The sequence below is a fragment of the Hemiscyllium ocellatum genome, assembly GCF_020745735.1.
Source record: "Hemiscyllium ocellatum isolate sHemOce1 chromosome X unlocalized genomic scaffold, sHemOce1.pat.X.cur. SUPER_X_unloc_10, whole genome shotgun sequence".
Lineage (NCBI taxonomy): Eukaryota > Metazoa > Chordata > Chondrichthyes > Orectolobiformes > Hemiscylliidae > Hemiscyllium > Hemiscyllium ocellatum.
This window is the reverse complement of record NW_026867589.1, coordinates 12501-31226: the sequence shown is the minus strand read 5'-3', so window position 1 is coordinate 31226 and position 18726 is coordinate 12501. Positions and strand designations below refer to the sequence as shown.

At 56.6% G+C, this 18726-nt stretch overlaps 1 protein-coding gene across 1 annotated transcript in view; it reads right to left on the bottom strand.

Moving 5' to 3' along the window:
* Positions 1 to 9302: 9302 nt before the first annotated feature.
* The window catches only part of LOC132808930 (disco-interacting protein 2 homolog B-like), a gene marked incomplete at its 5' end in the record, with an annotated part of 21919 nt that continues 12495 nt past the window's right edge, over positions 9303 to 18726 (bottom strand). The window contains 3 exons of the mRNA XM_060822345.1: positions 9303 to 9612; positions 12110 to 12233; positions 13047 to 13221. Of these exons, the coding sequence (XP_060678328.1) occupies positions 9360 to 9612; positions 12110 to 12233; positions 13047 to 13221 (552 nt within the window). The remainder of the gene's footprint in view (positions 9613 to 12109; positions 12234 to 13046; positions 13222 to 18726) is intronic.

Here is an 18726-nt window from a genome sequence, read left to right as displayed (position 1 = left end):
GAACTGAAAGAGCTCTACCAGACTGATGTGACCAGGAGATGTTCAACCTCCCCTCCATTCTGTCTTATCTGAAACAGAGCCAGGGAGAGTGTGAGAGAGATGTGGGTTTGTGGCGTCAACTCTCTCCCAATCTGTGAGGAAGGGTCAGAGTTTGGAGGAGAACAGTCATGGAGGGCAAACGCTACCCCAAGTGAGGGGAGAGTGGGCGTTTGGGGAGGGGATTGGTCAACAGCGATGGGCCTCAACTCTACACCAGCGATGGGAAAGGCTAGAGTTTGAAGGTGCACCATCATGGGGCAAATTGCAGGGTTGCCCCATTGATGAAGATGGTCAGTGTTTGGAAGTCAAAATTCGGGGGGGGTGTGTGGGTGGTTCACTCTATCCCATCTGGGTTCACTGGGTACGAAACCTGCCCCACCTGAGGGGATACGCAACGTATGAAGGTCAGCAAGGAGACATCAAGCGAAGTTCAACTCTACCCCATCCACGAGGAGGGCAGGAATCAGGGGTTGATGATGATGGGTCAAAGGGGGCATGGGTGCGTAGAAAGGGAAGATTCAAATCTACCTCATCTGGGACTGAAGGGGCACAAAAAGGGTGCTTGATGCTAATCAGGATGGGTTGAGGGAAGGTCAACTCGATCAACGGTGGCTTGGCTCTGTGTTCCACCAGGGACAGAGTCAAGGGGTAGGTCACCTCTACCCCGTTGATAAGGGTGGACTACCTGCTGAAGTTAGACATCTTGACTGGAGGTCAGGGGGCAGGGAGCGAATGTCTGTGGAATGGAGGAGGGGGGTGGGTAAGAGAGAAAACATGGCAGGACAGCACAGCCCAGAGTCAACAAGCACCCCTCCCCATCTCGGGAGTGCCAACTTGACTTGAGGGAAGGTGGCGACGTTTTATTTTCGACTGGGCGGCCACCCCACCGGTTTTGGGGGAGGTGGGGTGGCAGGCAGGTTTTGTTTTGTGCGGGGGTGGTGGGGGCAGGACATTACAGATGAAATGGGGCGGTGTCGGAGGGCTGTCGCGGGAGGTCAGAGGTCAAGCCCTACCACAAACGCCGCACCCCTACCCAAAAAAAACACACCCGCCGCACCAGGGTGTTTCACTTACGAGCTCGGGGGTGGGGGGGGGGGGTCAAATGGGTGGTCGGGGTTTGGGAGATGGGTTGAGAGGGTGTGCAGCGTGGTTCATGTCAAGGGAATTGGAGGTCAACCCAGGGGGTCAAGGGTCAAGGACAACGCCAATTTCTTTTCGAAGCCCCCCAAGAATGAAAGAAGAACCCAAATAAATGCCAAAACAGACATATTGGATAACTCGTGAGGAATATTATTTATCTTGGGGTTGGGGGAAGGTATGGAGGTGGCAAAAGGCCAATTATCTCCAAAATGGGGCATGGGTCCTTCCCCCCCCTCCCCAGGGGCAAATATTTGGAAATAATTATCTAAATATCTTTCTTTCGTTAATTATCCCGAAATTAATGTTATGTTTTGGGGGGGGGGAAAGGAGAGGGAAGGAATAGTCGAATGGCGGCAAATTTAAAAAAAAAGGTCGGTTCAAAAGTTCAAATCCCAACCGACGCAACGGTCTCACCCACGCCCGTAGCACGTGATCCGCCCCTGGCCCTCCCATTGGTCCGTGCCTGCGAGTGGCCCGCCCAACCAACCTTGTTAGGCGGAGGTCACTCCCGATTGGTCGGTCACCCCACGTGGGGGCAGGGCGAGCGTGTCCCGTTCCCCCGCGAGGCGACGCCCATTGGGTCGGGCACCCCACGTGGGCGCTCCGTAACAGCCTCTCTCCATTGGTGAACGCCCCCCCTCTCTCCGATTGGTGGATCCGCCTAGACGTGGCCCCGCCCGCCTCGCGCCCATTGGGCGTCGCTGCACAGGCTCTTCCGGTTGGTCGAAGCCCACGTGGGGGCGGAGCGGGGAGCGGCCTCTTCCTATTGGCCAGATGGATCCATCGTCACCCGTTAGCCAGCGGCGAAGGCGGGAAAGAAGCGAAGGGCGGTTCCCGCGCTTTTTCAAGCGTCAACCGCCAAGGGGCTGGAAAGGGGAATACAATGGGGCCTATAGAAAACTAATTCAACCAAACCTCACTCGACTGAAGCTGCTCCAAAATAGTATTTAATACCCCCTCAGCCCTATTGGGGGGTAAAACTGAAGCGTTTACAACCTTTCAGTGGTTATTTTTCTGAAAATGTCCCAAAGGGGCACCAGTTCTATTTCTTTCCTGGCAATCGGCATCATCACCGCCTCCGAACCGGGTTTTCGAAAACGACGAGGCCATTTATATCGAAATGACGACAAGGGGAGACCTCCTCTCCATGGGGGCGAGCGATGACGATGGGCGGCCAAGATGGCTGCCGCGACGGCTGGGGAGAAAAATGGGGAAGTGCGCCCTCTCCCCAGCGGCGGCCACACGCCAAGAGCGACGCATGCCGAGCAGTTGAAAGAGGACTGCGCACGTGCCAACCTAACGGCACCTCTAGACGAGGCGACTGGGTCACAGGGTTGCAACACCCCACCCAACCCACGTCAGCCATGCCATGGCGTTGGCGGCACACAATTCCCATCCGGAATGAGCCCTGGCGTGCACGGGGAAATCGGACGTGCCTGCGGTGTGCCTCCTTCACCCCGGCCTCGCTCCCGCCCATCTTTGCGCTCCCAGAAAACACGGCGGGCGCGGGAGTGAGTGACCCCTGTCCGGGCAACGGTTGCAGCAAAAATAAAAGCCTTTAATTTTAATCTTGTTTCTAGCCGTTGAAATGTTTTCTTAGAGAAAAAAACACAGCGATTATCACACATTGTACAAAAAGGAGGAAACGGACATGGAGGCGACAACATGGAGTCGGGGGCGGGTTGAAGCTAATGGAAATGAACCAGACCATTCAACACACAGAAGGAACCTCCTCTCGCCTCTGTCCGGTTGCGCCACAACCCCATCCCTCCATTTCCTGGGAGTTGAGATGGGATCGAGATGATCTTCGGAAGCTTTAGGGAAACCCCACATGGATCCAACTGTGGGACGTCGGACTGAAGGATTGGATTGGATTGGATTGGATTGGATCAGGCCGACGACCCACAACCCCCACTCCTCCAGTACCTCTTGGAACTTTGTCTCCCAAGGCTTACTGTGTACACCCAGGATCGTCCTCTCCGCCATTATGGATTTTGAACGTTCGCAAGATGTTTGTGACCATTGCAAGACAGTCACATGCAGCAGTGACTATTACGAATATTCTACATGTAGGATTAATTCCCAGGTCCCCCAAGCAATCTCCTACTGTGCTGCAGGTCACTATATGTGTAAATATCAATATGTCGTTTATATATAGACTATGTACATAGAGACAGGGCCTAACACTTGACAAACCCAGCGGAAGTAGTGGAGAGAGATAGAGAGGGATAGATGTAGACCAAAGGCAAGTCCATTCCCCATACAAGTTGGGACTCCACACCAACAGGTACACGCAGAGAGACTGTACATGTGTGCACACGGGCAGCGCAGACACAGGGTCACCCCGATGTGCACTCACCCACCCCAGCACTGACAGGCACCACATAGAACTGAGACACGCAGGAATACATGCAGGCTCTGTTAACATACCTACACGCATCAGGAACGTATGCCGCCTGTGCGCGCACACACACTGAGCACGCCAACAATCTGTGCCTGGCTGTGCGCACACGCAACACACAGAACACGCGTGTACGGAAGGTGCGCGCAGAAACAGAAAGCGCCCGCATGTAGACATACACAACGCCAACACAGAATGTGGACATGCTGATAGGACAGAACACATTCGCATACACGGGACAAAATGTTTGTGTGGAGTAGCTCACTGAATGTAGGCGTGCACAATGTGTCAGGGCATACACATGTACACGTACCACGCGCACAGACACGGAACAGGCACATGGACCCCAAGCACAGACACAGGACAGGCCACGCAGAATATGCACACACACAACAGGCACACGGACTCCACACACAGACCATACACACAGACACAGAATAGGCAGACGGACCCCGCACACAGACACAGGACAGGCACACGGACCCTGCACACAGACACAGGACAGGCACACGGACCCCACACACAGCCACAGGACAGGCAGACGGACCCCACACACAGACACAGGACAGGCACACGGACCCCTCACACAGCCACAGGACAGGCACACGGACCCCTCACTCAGACACAGGACAGGCAGACGGACCCCACACACAGACACAGGACAGGCAGACGGACCCCACACACAGACACAGGACAGGCAGACGGACTCTGCACACAGACACAGGACAGGCACACGGATCCCACACTCAGACACAGGACAGGCAAACGGACCCCACACTCATAGACAGGACAGGCAGACGGACCCCACACTCATAGACAGGACAGGCAGACGGACCCCACACACAGACACAGGACAGGCAGACGGACCCCACACACAGCCACTGGACAGGCACACGGACCCCACACACAGACACAGGACAGGCACACGGACCCCTCACTCAGACACAGGACAGGCACATGGACCCCACACACAGACACAGGACAGGCACACGGACCCCACACACAGACACAGGACAGGCACACGGACTCCACACACAGACACAGGACAGGCACACGGACCCCACACTCAGACACAGGACAGGCACACGGACCCCACACTCAGACACAGGACAGGCACATGGACCCCACACACAGCCACTGGACAGGCACACGGACCCCACACACAGACACAGGACAGGCAGACGGACCCCACACACAGCCACTGGACAGGCAGACGGACCCCACACACAGACACAGGACAGGCACACGGACCCCACACACAGACACAGGACAGGCACACGGACCCCACACACAGCCACTGGACAGGCACACGGACCCCACACACAGACACAGGACAGGCACACGGACCCCACACACAGACACAGGACAGGCACACGGACCCCACACACAGACACAGGACAGGCAGACGGACCCCACACACAGACACAGGACAGGCAGACGGACTCTGCACACAGACACAGGACAGGCACACGGATCCCACACTCAGACACAGGACAGGCAAACGGACCCCACACTCATAGACAGGACAGGCAGACGGACCCCACACTCATAGACAGGACAGGCAGACGGACCCCACACACAGACACAGGACAGGCAGACGGACCCCACACACAGCCACTGGACAGGCACACGGACCCCACACACAGACACAGGACAGGCACACGGACCCCTCACTCAGACACAGGACAGGCACATGGACCCCACACACAGACACAGGACAGGCACACGGACCCCACACACAGACACAGGACAGGCACACGGACTCCACACACAGACACAGGACAGGCACACGGACCCCACACTCAGACACAGGACAGGCACACGGACCCCACACTCAGACACAGGACAGGCACACGGACCCCACACACAGCCACTGGACAGGCACACGGACCCCACACACAGACACAGGACAGGCAGACGGACCCCACACACAGCCACTGGACAGGCAGACGGACCCCACACACAGACACAGGACAGGCACACGGACCCCACACACAGACACAGGACAGGCACACGGACCCCACACACAGCCACTGGACAGGCACACGGACCCCACACACAGACACAGGACAGGCACACGGACCCCACACACAGACACAGGACAGGCACACGGACCCCACACACAGACACAGGACAGGCAGACGGACCCCACACACAGACACAGGACAGGCAGACGGACTCTGCACACAGACACAGGACAGGCACACGGATCCCACACTCAGACACAGGACAGGCAAACGGACCCCACACTCATAGACAGGACAGGCAGACGGACCCCACACTCATAGACAGGACAGGCAGACGGACCCCACACACAGACACAGGACAGGCAGACGGACCCCACACACAGCCACTGGACAGGCACACGGACCCCACACACAGACACAGGACAGGCACACGGACCCCTCACTCAGACACAGGACAGGCACATGGACCCCACACACAGACACAGGACAGGCACACGGACCCCACACACAGACACAGGACAGGCACACGGACTCCACACACAGACACAGGACAGGCACACGGACCCCACACTCAGACACAGGACAGGCACACGGACCCCACACTCAGACACAGGACAGGCACACGGACCCCACACACAGCCACTGGACAGGCACACGGACCCCACACACAGACACAGGACAGGCAGACGGACCCCACACACAGCCACTGGACAGGCAGACGGACCCCACACACAGACACAGGACAGGCACACGGACCCCACACACAGACACAGGACAGGCACACGACCCCACACACAGCCACTGGACAGGCACACGGACCCCACACACAGACACAGGACAGGCACATGGACCCCACACACAGACACAGGACAGGCACACGGACCCCACACACAGACACAGGACAGGTCATGCAGAATATGCACACACACAACAGGCACATGGGCCCCACACACGGACCAGGACACAGACACGGAACAGGCACATGGACTACACATACAGAATATGCACATAGGCACATGGACCCCACACACAGACACGGAACAGGCCATGCAGAATATGCACACACACAACAGGCACATGGGCCCCACACACGGACCAGGACACAGACACGGAACAGGCACATGGACTACACATACAGAATATGCACATAGGCACATGGACCCCACACACAGACACGGAACAGGCCATGCAGAATATGCACACACACAACAGGCACACGGACTCCACACACAGACACGGAACAGGCCATGCAGAATATGCACACACACAACAGGCACACGGACTCCACCCACAGACCACACATACAGACACGGAACAGGCACATGGACTACACATACAGAATATGCACACAGGCACAGAACAGGCACATGGACCCCAGACACAGAACAGGCCATGCAGAATATGCACACACACAACAGGCACATGGGCCCCACACACAGACCACAGAACAGGCACACGGACTACACACGCAGAATATGCACACAGACACAGAACAGGCACATGGACCCCACACACAGACACAGAACAGGCACACGGGCTACACACGCAGAAAAAGCACACAGGCACAGAATAGGCACACGGACTACACAGAGAATATGCACATGGGCACAGAACACACAGATGGCATGCACAAAGTTAAAACATAACGTCCAACACACAAAACACGCACACAGACACAGAACACGCACATGGACAAAGAAAACACACACGGTCCGCACACACAGACGCAGAACACGTACACGGATGCAGAACATACACGCGGTCCATGCACACAGATACAGAAAACGCACACAGTCCACGCACATAGACACGGATCACACACACACAAAACACACGTGAACCATGCCCACAGGCTGCGCACACAGACGTGTGGGTGGGACTAGCTGGTGATCAGAGACTGAGTCACACGTGGACACAGTAGCGCTCAGTCCTGCCTGAGTCCGCCAGAGCAGTCAGATAACGCCTGGTCGCACGGGGACCGGTGGGTGGCGAAGAATTCGGGAGCTCTCAGGGCACACCGCCGCCTGGTTGCAACGTGCACGAGCGCTGAAGTCCCGAAGGAAGAAAGTCTTTGGTTTCCCCGCAGGGTTCGGGGGGTGGGGTGGGGGTGGAGGCTTTAGGGCAAGAGGCAAGGTGCAGAGGTGTTCCCTAACCTTCCCTTCCCGGTTGGAGACCAATCCCGCCATTCCCCACACCACCACCCTACCCCCCCACTCCAAACCGCATGAAACGACTGAACACACACCTCTGTGCGCCTGTTAGCGTGTGCGAGCACGTGTATAAATTTGTGTGCATATTTGAGTGTGTACGTGTGTGTGCATGCACATGTGTGCGTGTGTATATCTATCCATGAGGATATAAGTGTCAGGCTCCGTAACTCATGCGGGCCGGAGGACTGTCAGGTGGTGAGCGATGGAGCATGACCATGTCCCAAAATGGCTGCCTTTGATGCTAACAGTCTGACTTCACTCCACATCTGTGCAGGGTCCGATGAGGAATGACAACAGAGTTAAGCCACGATTGCCCGATCAAAAGGTGAACGGACTACATACAAATACGTGCACACGAGAGAGACGGAGGGAGAGAGTGCGAGAGAGAGACAGCACGCGTGTGAGAGAGTGACCGCATGACAATGCACGTGTGTGTGAGGGTGAGCGTCCGCATGACAGTGCACGTGTGTGTGAGAGTGAGTGTACACATGACAGTGCACGTGTGTGTGAGAGTGAGTGTACACATGACAGTGCACGCGTGTGTGTGAGAGTGAGTGTACACATGACAGTGCACGCGTGTGTGTGAGAGTGAGTGTACACATGACAGTGCACGTGTATGTGAGAGTGAGTGTACACATGACAGTGCACGCGTGTGTGTGAGAGTGAGTGTACACATGACAGTGCATGTGTGTGTGAGAGAGTGAGTGTCTGCATGACAGTGCACGTGTGTGTGAGTGAGTGTACACATGACAGTGCACGTGTGAGAGTAAGTGTCCGCATGACAGTGCACGTGTGTGTGAGAGTGAGTGTCCGCATGACAGTGCACGTGTGTGTGAGAGTGAGTGTACACATGACAGTGCACGTGTGTGTGTGAGAGTGTGTACACATGACAGTGCACGTGTGTGTGAGTGAGTGTACACATGACAGTGCACGTGTGTGTGTGAGAGTGAGTGTACACATGACAGTGCATGTGTGTGTGAGAGTGAGTGTACACATGACAGTGCACGTGTGTGTGTGAGAGTGAGTGTACACATGACAGTGCACGTGTGTGTGAGAGTGAGTGTACACATGACAGTGCACGTGTGTGTGAGAGAGTGAGTGTACACATGGCAGTGCACGTGTGTGTGTGTGTGTACACATGGCAGTGCATGCGTGAGAGTGAGTGTCCGCATGAGAGTGCATACGTGAGAGACAGTGCGTGCATGACAGTGTGTGCGTGGGAGAGTGTCCGCGTGAGACAGTGTGTGCGTGAGTGTGAGAGAGAGAGAGCGTGAGAGTGTGCATGAGAGAGGGGGTGAGAGAGAGGGAGAGAGTGTGCAAGAGAGAGGGGGTGTGTGTGTGTGTGTGAGAGAGAGAGAGAGAGAGTGTGAGAGATGATGAGCTTTATTGACTATTTCCTGACCATGTGAAATGTACGGATCAGCGTTATGCTACACGGGGCGGGTGGGAAGGTGTTTGGGGGAGGGGGGTGGTTCAGGGTTGTTTGACCCCACTGTCCAATACATCAGACCGCCCCGATTCTCCCCCCCCGCCACCTCCCCCAAAACCCCGCAGGACCACCAGGATACTGTACAAGCCCCCCTCCCCTGCTCCCTGTGCCAATCACATGTTGTAGGCCACGTAGATGGGATCGAGCTGATCGGCCAGAAAGCTGTCCCGGAGGTGCATCCGCTGTTTCTCCCCCCGCGAGTTCACAGGCACCACCCCAGGATCCACCACCACCACCACGCCAACGATGAGCTGGTGTTCCTCCAGCACCGCCCCGGTCACCACCGGCACCAGGTCCAGGGCCTCCTGTTCCGAACTGTCCAACTCAACCACCACCACCAGCAGATTGGTCCAACTGAACACGGCGCTGAGAGGGGGGAGAGAGGGAGGAGACGGAGAGCGGGGGGAGGGAGAGAGAGAGAGGGAGTCAGTCACGTCACACACGCTCCAACACCTTCCCACTCTGTGTGGATCCGCTCCAACCCCAACGATCACCATCCCCCTCAACACTCCCCCCAACACTCTACAGAGAGAGAGAGAGAGGGGGAGAGAGGGAGAGAGTGACCAACAGAGAGAGCAACAGGCAGAGAGTGCGAGGGACAGAGAAAGAGCACGCGACGGATAGAAAGAGAGCGCGCAGCGGATAGAGAGTGCGGACGAGGCAGACTGAGAGAGACAGCGTGCGACAGATAGAGGGAGTGAGTGCGACAGACAGTGAGACCGACAGACAGAGGGACAGAGCGACACCGAGGGAGAGAGAGTGACGGAGCGGGAGAGAGAGAGAGCGTGCGTGACAGACAGAAAGGGAGAGCAACAGACAAAGAGGTAGGGAGAGACAGACAGAGAGAGAGAGAGAGCAACAGACAGAGAGGGCAACAGCGAAGGAGGGAGAGAGCAACAGCGAGGGAGGGAGAGAAAGAGCAACAGAGAGAGAGAGAGAGAGAGAGCAACAGCGAGAGAGAGAGAGAGCAACAGCGAGAGAGAGAGAGAGCAAGAGAGCAACAGCGAGAGAGAGAGAGAGAGCCACAGCGAGAGAGAGAGAGAGAGAGAGCAACAGTGAGGGAGAGAGAGAGCAACAGCGAGAGAGAGAGAGAGCAAGAGAGCAACAGCGAGAGAGAGAGAGAGAGCCACAGCGAGAGAGAGAGAGAGAGAGCAACAGTGAGGGAGAGTGAGAGAGCAACAGCGAGAGAGAGAGAGAGCAACAGTGAGGGAGAGAGAGAGAGAGAGAGAGCAACAGCGAGAGAGAGAAAGAGAGAGAGAGAGCAACAGTGAGGGAGAGAGAGAGAGAGAGAGCAACAGCGAGAGAGAGAGAGCATCAGCGAGGGAGAGAGAGAGAGAGAGCAACAGCGAGGGAGAGAGAGAGCAACAGCGAGAGAGAGAGAGAGAGCAACAGCGAGAGAGAGCAACAGTGAGGGAGAGAGAGAGAGAGCAACAGCGAGAGAGAGAGAGAGAGCAACAGCGAGGGAGAGAGAGAGAGAGAGAAAGCAACAGCGAGAGAGAGAGCAACAGCGAGAGAGAGGGGGAGAGAGAGCAACAGCGAGGGAGAGAGAGAGAGAGAGCAACAGCGAGAGAGAGAAAGATAGAGCAACAGCGAGGGAGAGAGAGAGAGAACAACAGCGAGAGAGAGAGAGAGAGAGCAACAGTGAGAGAGAGGGAGAGAGAGAGAGAGAGAGCAACAGCGAGAGAGAGAGAGAGAACAACAGCGAGAGAGAGAGAGAGAGAGCAACAGCGAGAGAGAGGGAGAGAGAGAGAGCAACAGCGAGAGAGAGGGAGAGAGCAACAGCGAGAGAGAGGGAGAGAGAGAGAGCAACAGCGAGAGAGAGGGAGAGAGCAACAGCGAGAGAGAGGGAGAGAGAGAGAGCAACAGCGAGAGAGAGAGAGAGAGAGAAAGCAACAGCGAGAGAGAGAGAGCAACAGCGAGAGAGAGGGGGAGAGAGAGAGAGAGCAACAGCGAGGGAGAGAGAGAGAGCAACAGCGAGAGAGAGAGAGACAGCAACAGAGAGAGAGAAAGAGAGAGCAACAGTGTGAGAGAGAGAGAGAGCAACAGCAAGGGAGAGAGAGAAAGAACGACCAATAGAGAGAGAGCAACAGACAAAGCGAGCGACGGACAGAGAGAGAGCACGTGATGGATAGAAAGATAATGCGCAACGGGTAGAGAGAGCGTACGTGGCAGACAGAGAGAGACAGCATGTGACAGATAGAGGGAGGGAACGTGACCAATAGACAGAAAGTGCGACAGACAGAGAGGGGGAGAGAGCTCGCGACAGACAGAAAGGGAGAGAGCAACAGAGAGGTATGGAGCAAGAGATAGAGAGGGAGAGCATGACAAACAGAGAGAGAGAGCGACAGACAGAGAGTGCAATAGCGAGGGAGACCGTGCAACAGAGAGAGTGCGACAGACAGAAAAGTAGAGAGCAACAGAGAGGGAGAGAGAGAGGGAGAGAGAGCAACAGAGAGAAAGGGAGAGAGCGACACACAGAGAGGGAGAGTGCGAAAGAAGGAGAGTGACAGAAAGGGCGAGAGAGCGACAGACTGAGAGGAAAGAGTGACAGAGAGACAGAGAGAGTAGTGACAGAGAGGGAGCAAGTGAAAGACAGGGAGAGAGGAACAGGGAGAGAGGGGAGGGGAGAGAGAGAGAGAGGGGACGGAGAGAGAGACAGAGAGAGGGGGACAGAAAGAGAGGGGGGACGGAGAGGGAGAGAAAGAGACAGAGAGAGGTGGATGGAGAGGGGGACGGAGAGAGTGAGTGACAGATGGGGACAGAGAGAGAGTGAGAGATTGGAGAGCGTGGGTGCGGTTCCTTTCCCATGAGACAGTGGGTGGCCCACCATCGCTCCCACAAGACGCAGCGTTGACCTGCTCACCATTCCCCGATGCCCCTGTGAGACCGGGACACAGAGGTTTCAATGTCGATTGGGTGGTACCGAAGGCCTCGTAACTCCAGGGTCTCGTCAAGAGCTCCAACTACGTAAAGTGCATCGTGTCGATCTGTAGTAGAGGACACTCATAGTGTATCACTGAATACCCAAACTCATCCGCGCTGAGGGAGTGGGCGCTGTGGGAGGGTCAGTGCTGAGGGAGGGTCAGTGCTGAGGGAGGGTCAGTGCTGAGGGAGTGGGCGCTGTGGGAGGGTCAGTGCTGAGGGAGTGGGTGCTGTGGGATGGTCAGTGCTGAGGGAGGGTCAGTGCTGAGGGAGCGGGGTCTTTGGGAGGGTCAGTGCCAAGGGAGCGGGTGCTATGGGAGGGTGGGTGCTGTGGGAGGGTGAGTGCTGTGGGAAGGTCTGTGCTGAGGGAGTGGGTGCTGTGGGAGGGTCAGTGCTGAGGGAGTGGGTGCTGTGGGAGGGTCAGTGCTGAGGGATGGTCAGTGCTGAGGGAGCGGGTGCTGTGGGAAGGTCTGTGCTGAGGGAGTGGGTGCTGTGGGAGGGTCAGTGCTGAGGGAGCGGGTGCTGTGGTAGGGTCAGTGCTGAGGGAGCGGGTGCTGTGGGAGGGTCAGTGCTGAGGGAGCGGGTGCTGTGGGATGGCCAGTACTGAGGGAGTGGGTGCTAAGGGAGGTTCAGTGCTGAGGGAGTGGGTGCTGTGGGAGGGTCAGTGCTGAGGGAGTGGGTGCTGAGGGAGGGTCAGTGCTGAGGGAGTGGGTGCTGAGGGAGGGTCAGTGCTGAGGGAGCGGGTGCTGAGGGAGGGTCTGTGCTGAGGGAGTGGGTGCTGTGGGATGGCCAGTACTGAGGGAGCAGACACCGTTACGTGGTGGTGATGTGGTGTGCGGGTGGGCGCAGGGTGGTGTGTCCTGGTGTGCGTCACTTACCCCCGCTGGCCTCAGTGAGTTCCGTCCTGCGAACGAATCCCAGGTAGCCCGTCCTGGCCCACAGCGTGTGGACGTCGCCAAAACTCAGCCTGGTGTTGAAGTGGTCAGCCTGAAGGGACTCGTCCCCATCGATGGCGTAATAGCCACTGGAATTGTGGGCGCTGCTCACCCAGATCTGAGGTGGCGCGGGGCAGGAGGGTGGGGGAACATCGTTAGTAATGTCCTGGAGTCAACACCCCGTCTTCTCTCCCCCACGTCCCCCAGTGGGCCTTGCTAAGCAGAGACAGAATTCTCAGCACGCACCCTGTCCGTCCTTCCTGACCCCTCTCTCGCCCCCGTCCAGCTCCCCCTTGCACATACCCCACCCTGATGAGCCCACTCCCCCTCTGTTGTGAGGTTGAGGGCGTACACTGTATCGTTACGCAGAGAGTGAGTCCTGTCTTGCAAAGAGAGCTTACAGGTACCGACCACATCGCCAGCCAGCAGTCCCAGAGTGTCCTGGGATTTCGGAAATATCCAACACTGGGCATGACTAGGGAGCAGCTCTAACAGACCCCACTTCGAACACTGTCTTCAGTTCTGGGTGCCCCATCGCAGGAAGGATGTGGAGGCTTTAGTGGGGGGCTAGAGGGGGTTTACCAGGACGCTGCCCGGACTGGGAGGGCTGGTCTGACCGGGAAAGGTTGAGGGAGTTAGGGCGTTCCCCATTGGGAGATGTCTTGATAGAGGTGTACAAGATGGTAGGAGGCACAGGTAGAGTGGATAGGCAGAGAGGGAAGGAATGGCCATCACCAGGGAGCTTCACTTGAAGGTGATTGGAGGGAGGTTTCGGGGAGATGTTCAATACACAGAGAGTGGGTGGGGAGTGGAATGCACTCTCGGCAGTGAGGGGAGTAGACTCAGAGACATGAGGGACATTTAAGCAACATCCATGGCCCATGGATGATGGTATAACGAAGGATATGGAGGTCAGTCTGAGCTTAGAGTGGGATAGAAGCTCAGCATAGCCTCGCGGGTCGAAGGGCCTGGACTGTGTTATGTTCATGTCACCCAACCGCCCCTTTACAACAGATTTCGGTGGGGAGCGGGGTTGTTGAGAGATAGTCTACACCCCCACCTCCCCCCGACCTTGTCACACACTCACTTTAACAGGAGCAAGGAGACCGCGGTGTGACCGGTGCGGCCACCGTAACAAAGTCATTTGGCCCCTGAGTGTTTCTTGTTCAGTGACAAGAGGGGTTGTAAAGGCAGAGGTGTCGACGGGGTTCCGGAAACAGCTTGGCTTAACGGCAGCAAGGGGAGTGGCCAGTCCTCCCAGTTCACCTTTGTTTCTTGGTTCGGTTCAGGTGACCCTCGAAGATTCAGGGAGTGGTTCCCGCCTGACCTGTCCCTGTACGGACGTGGCTCCCCTCCTGCACGGTAAGAATCTGTGTTCCAATTCCGTCCGCGGTAACCCCCTATCCCCCTGCACATGCCCCATACCCTTCCCTGTCTGTGTATTTATCCAAATGTCTTCTAAATGTTGTTAATGTCCCCCCCACAACAACTACTTCCCCTGGCAGCTCGTCCCACACCCGCACCACCCTCTGGGTAAAACTGCTCCTCCCCTCGGGTTCCCTTCCCCCTTAAACCATTGCCCCTCTAGCCCTCGATTCCCCCCCGGACCCTGGGGAGAAAGACTGAGTGCCTTCACCCTGCCCACGCCACTCGCGATCTTACACACCTCTGTAAGGTCCCCCCCTCCTCACAGTCTCTAAAGGAAACAGCCCTCGCTTGTCCAACCTCTCCCGGTAACTCAGACCCTCGGGTCCCGGCAACATCCCTGTACATTTCTCCCCCCTCTCCCCCCTCCCCCCTTTCCAGTTGAATAACATCCTTCCTGTGGGGGGGGGTGACCGAACCCAAACCCAATACTCTGAGCGCAGCCTCACCAACGCCCTGGATAACTGCGACATAACGTCCCAACGTCGATACTCAGTGCCCTGACTGATGAAGGCCAGTCTACTACTGTAACAGGCCGTCTGTTCCACACCCCCACTACTCTCTGAGTAAAGAAACGACCTCTGACGTCTGTCCGAGGTAGTCACAGGAACTGGCCCTAACTACTCACAGGACTGGAGGTGAGCACACGCAATTGAGGTGGCATGCATGTTCGATGTTTTTCCCAAAAAGTAAAAATTTGGACCCCAATCTGCAGGCAGGCATGGAAGGGAACATGTTCGTCTTCCACGAAATGATCTACCAAGCCAGGTCTTGCAGAGCAGTAACGTCAGCTGGGACGACAAAATCACGCAGACGGGCTGGTCGCTCATTGAGGATGCTACCGGTGGGCATCAGAGAGGGGGGGAGGGTGTGCAGGAGTACCACATCGCACACACTCACCCACCCAGCTCCCAAACCCAGCCACCCACCGATCCCACCTTCTCACACATTCCCCGAGGGCTGAGGGGTGTTCTACTTGCCCGCTGGAACTTATCCCAAACATCTCTGGTTCGATTCGTGCCCAGGGCAGCAGTCTGTCTGTGTGGGGTTTGCACATTCTCCACGCCCCGTGTCTGCGTGGGTTTCCTCAGGGTGCAGGGTAGGGTGGCATAGGCCGTGCTAAATTGTCCCGTAGTGCCCAGGGATGTGCAGGTTAGGGTGGGATAGGCCGTGCTAAATTGTCCCCGTAGTGCCCAGGGATGTGCAGGTTAGGGTGGGATTGGCCGTGCTAAATTGTCCCCGTAGTGCCCAGGGATGTGCAGGTTAGGGTGGGATAGGCCGTGCTAAATTGTCCCATAGTGCCCAGGGATGTGCAGGTTAGGGTGGGATAGGCCGTGCTAAATTGTCCCCGTAGTGCCCAGGGATGTGCAGGTTAGGGTGGATTGGCCGTGCTAAATTGTCCCGTAGTGCCCAGGGATGTACAGGTTAGGGTGGGATTGGCTGTGCTAAATTGTCCCGTAGTGCCCAGGGATGTGCAGGTTAGGGTGGGATAGGCCGTGCTAAATTGTCCCGTAATGCCCAGGGATGTGCAGGTTAGGGTGGGATTGGCCGTGCTAAATTGTCCCCGTAGTGCCCAGGGATGTACAGGTTAGGGTGGGATTGGCCGTGCTAAATTGTCCCCGTAGTGCCCAGGGATGTGCAGGTTAGGGTGGGATTGGCCGTCCTAAATTGTCCCGTAGTGCCCAGGGATGTGCAGGTTAGGGTGGGATTGGCCGTGCTAAATTGTCCCGTAGTGCCCAGGGATGTGCAGGTTAGGGTGGGATAGGCCGTGCTAAATTGTCCCCGTAGTGCCCAGGGATGTGCAGGTTAGGGTGGATTGGCCGTGCTAAATTGTCCTGTAGTACCCAGGGATGTGCAGGTTAGGGTGGGATTGGCCATGCTAAATTGTTCCGTAGTGCCCAGGGATGTGCAGGTTAGGGTGGGATTGGTCGTGCTACATTGTCCTGTAGTGCCCAGGGATGTACAGGTTAGGGTGGGATTGGCCGTGCTAAATTGTCCCCGTAGTGCCCAGGGATGTACGGGTTAGGGTGGGATTGGCCGTGCTAAATTGTCCCCGTAGTGCCCAGGGTTGTGCCGATTAGGGTGGATTGACCGTGCTAAATTGTCCCGTAGTACCCAGGGATGTGCAGGTTAGGGTGGGATTGGCCGTGCTAAATTGTCCCGTAGTGCCCAGGGATGTGCAGGTTAGGGTGGGATTGGCCGTGCTAAATTGTTCCGTAGTGCCCAGGGATGTGCGGGTTAGGGTGGGATTGGTCGTGCTACATTGTCCTGTAGTGCCCAGGGATGTACAGGTTAGGGTGGGATTGGCTGTGCTAAATTGTCCCGTAGTGCCCAGGCATGTACAGGTTAGGGTGGGATTGGCCGTGCTAAATTGTCCCTGTAGTGCCCAGGGATGTGCAGGTTAGGGTGGGATTGGCCGTGCTAAATTGTCCCCGTAGTGCCCAGGGGTGTGGAGGTTAGGGTGGATTGACCGTGCTAAATTGTCCCGTAGTGCCCAGGGATGTGCAGGTTAGGGTGGGATTGGCTGTGCTAAATTGTCCCCGTAGTGCCCAGGGATGTGCAGGTTACGGTGGGATTGGCCGTGCTAAATTGTCCTCCTAGTGCCCAGGGATGTGCAGGTTAGGGTGGGATTGGCCGTGCTAAATTGTCCACATAGTGCCCAGGGATGTACAGGTTAGGGTGGGATTGGCCGTGCTAAATTGTCCTCCTAGTGCCCAGGGATGTGCAGGTTAGGGTGGGATTGGCCGTGCTAAATTGTCCCGTAGTGCCCAGGCATGTACAGGTTAGGGTGGGATTGGCCGTGCTAAATTGTCCCTGTAGTGCCCAGGGATGTGCAGGTTAGGGTGGGATTGGCCGTGCTAAACTGTCCCCGTAGTGCCCAGGGGTGTGCAGGTTAGGGTGGATTGACCGTGCTAAATTGTCCCGTAGTGCCCAGGGATGTGCAGGTTAGGGTGGGATTGGCCGTGCTAAATTGTCCCGTAGTGCCCAGGGATGTGCAGGTTAGGGTGGGATTGGCTGTGCTAAATTGTCCCCGTAGTGCCCAGGGATGTGCAGGTTAGGGTGGGATTGGCTGTGCTAAATTGTTCCGTAGTGCCCAGGGATGTGCAGGTTAGGGTGGGATTGGCCGTGCTAAATTGTCCTTCTAGTGCCCAGGGATGTGCAGGTTAGGGTGGGATTGGTCGTGCTAAATTGTCCCGTAGTGCCCAGGGATGTGCAGGTTAGGGTGGGATTGGCCGTGCTAAATTGTCCCCGTAGTGCCCTGGGATGTACAGGTTAGGGTGGATTGGCCGTGCTAAATTGTCCCGTAGTACCCAGGGATGTGCAGGTTAGGGTGGGATCGGCCATGCTAAATTGTTCCGTAGTGCCCAGGGATGTGCGGGTTAGGGTGGGATTGGTCGTGCTACATTGTCCTGTAGTGCCCAGGGATGTACAGGTTAGGGTGGGATTGGCCATGCTAAATTGTCCCCGTAGTGCCCAGGGATGTACAGGTTAGGGTGGGATTGGCCGTGCTAAATTGTCCCCGTAGTGCCCAGGGATGTGCAGGTTAGGGTGGATTGACCGTGCTAAATTGTCCCGTAGTGCCCAGGGATGAGCAGGTTAGGGTGGGATTGGCCGTGCTAAATTGTCCCCGTAGTGCCCAGGGATGTGCAGGTTAGGGTGGATTGACCGTGCTAAATTGTCCCGTAGTACCCAGGGATGTGCAGGTTATGGTGGGATTGGCCGTGCTAAATTGTCCCCGTAGTGCCCAGGGATGTGCAGGTTAGGGTGGGATTGGCCGTGCTAAATTGTCCCCGTAGTGCCCAGGGATGTGTAGGTTAGGGTGGGATTGGCCGTGCTAAATTGTCCCGTAGTGCCCAGGGATGTGCAGGTTAGGGTGGGATTGGCCGTGCTAAATTGTCCCGTAGTGCCCAGCGATGTGCAGGTTAGGGTGGGATTGGCCGTGCTAAATTGTCCCCGTAGTGCCCAGGGATGTACAGATTAGGGTGGGATTGGCCGTGCTAAATTGTCCCGTAGTGCCCAGGGATGTGCAGGTTAGGGTGGGATTGCCCGTGCTAAATTGTCCCGTTGTGCCCAGGGATGTGCAGGTTAGGGTGGGATTGCCCGTGCTAAATTGTCCCCGTAGTGCCCAGGGATGTACAGATTAGGGTGGGATTGGCCGTGCTAAATTGTCCCGTAGTGCCCAGGGATGTGCAGGTTA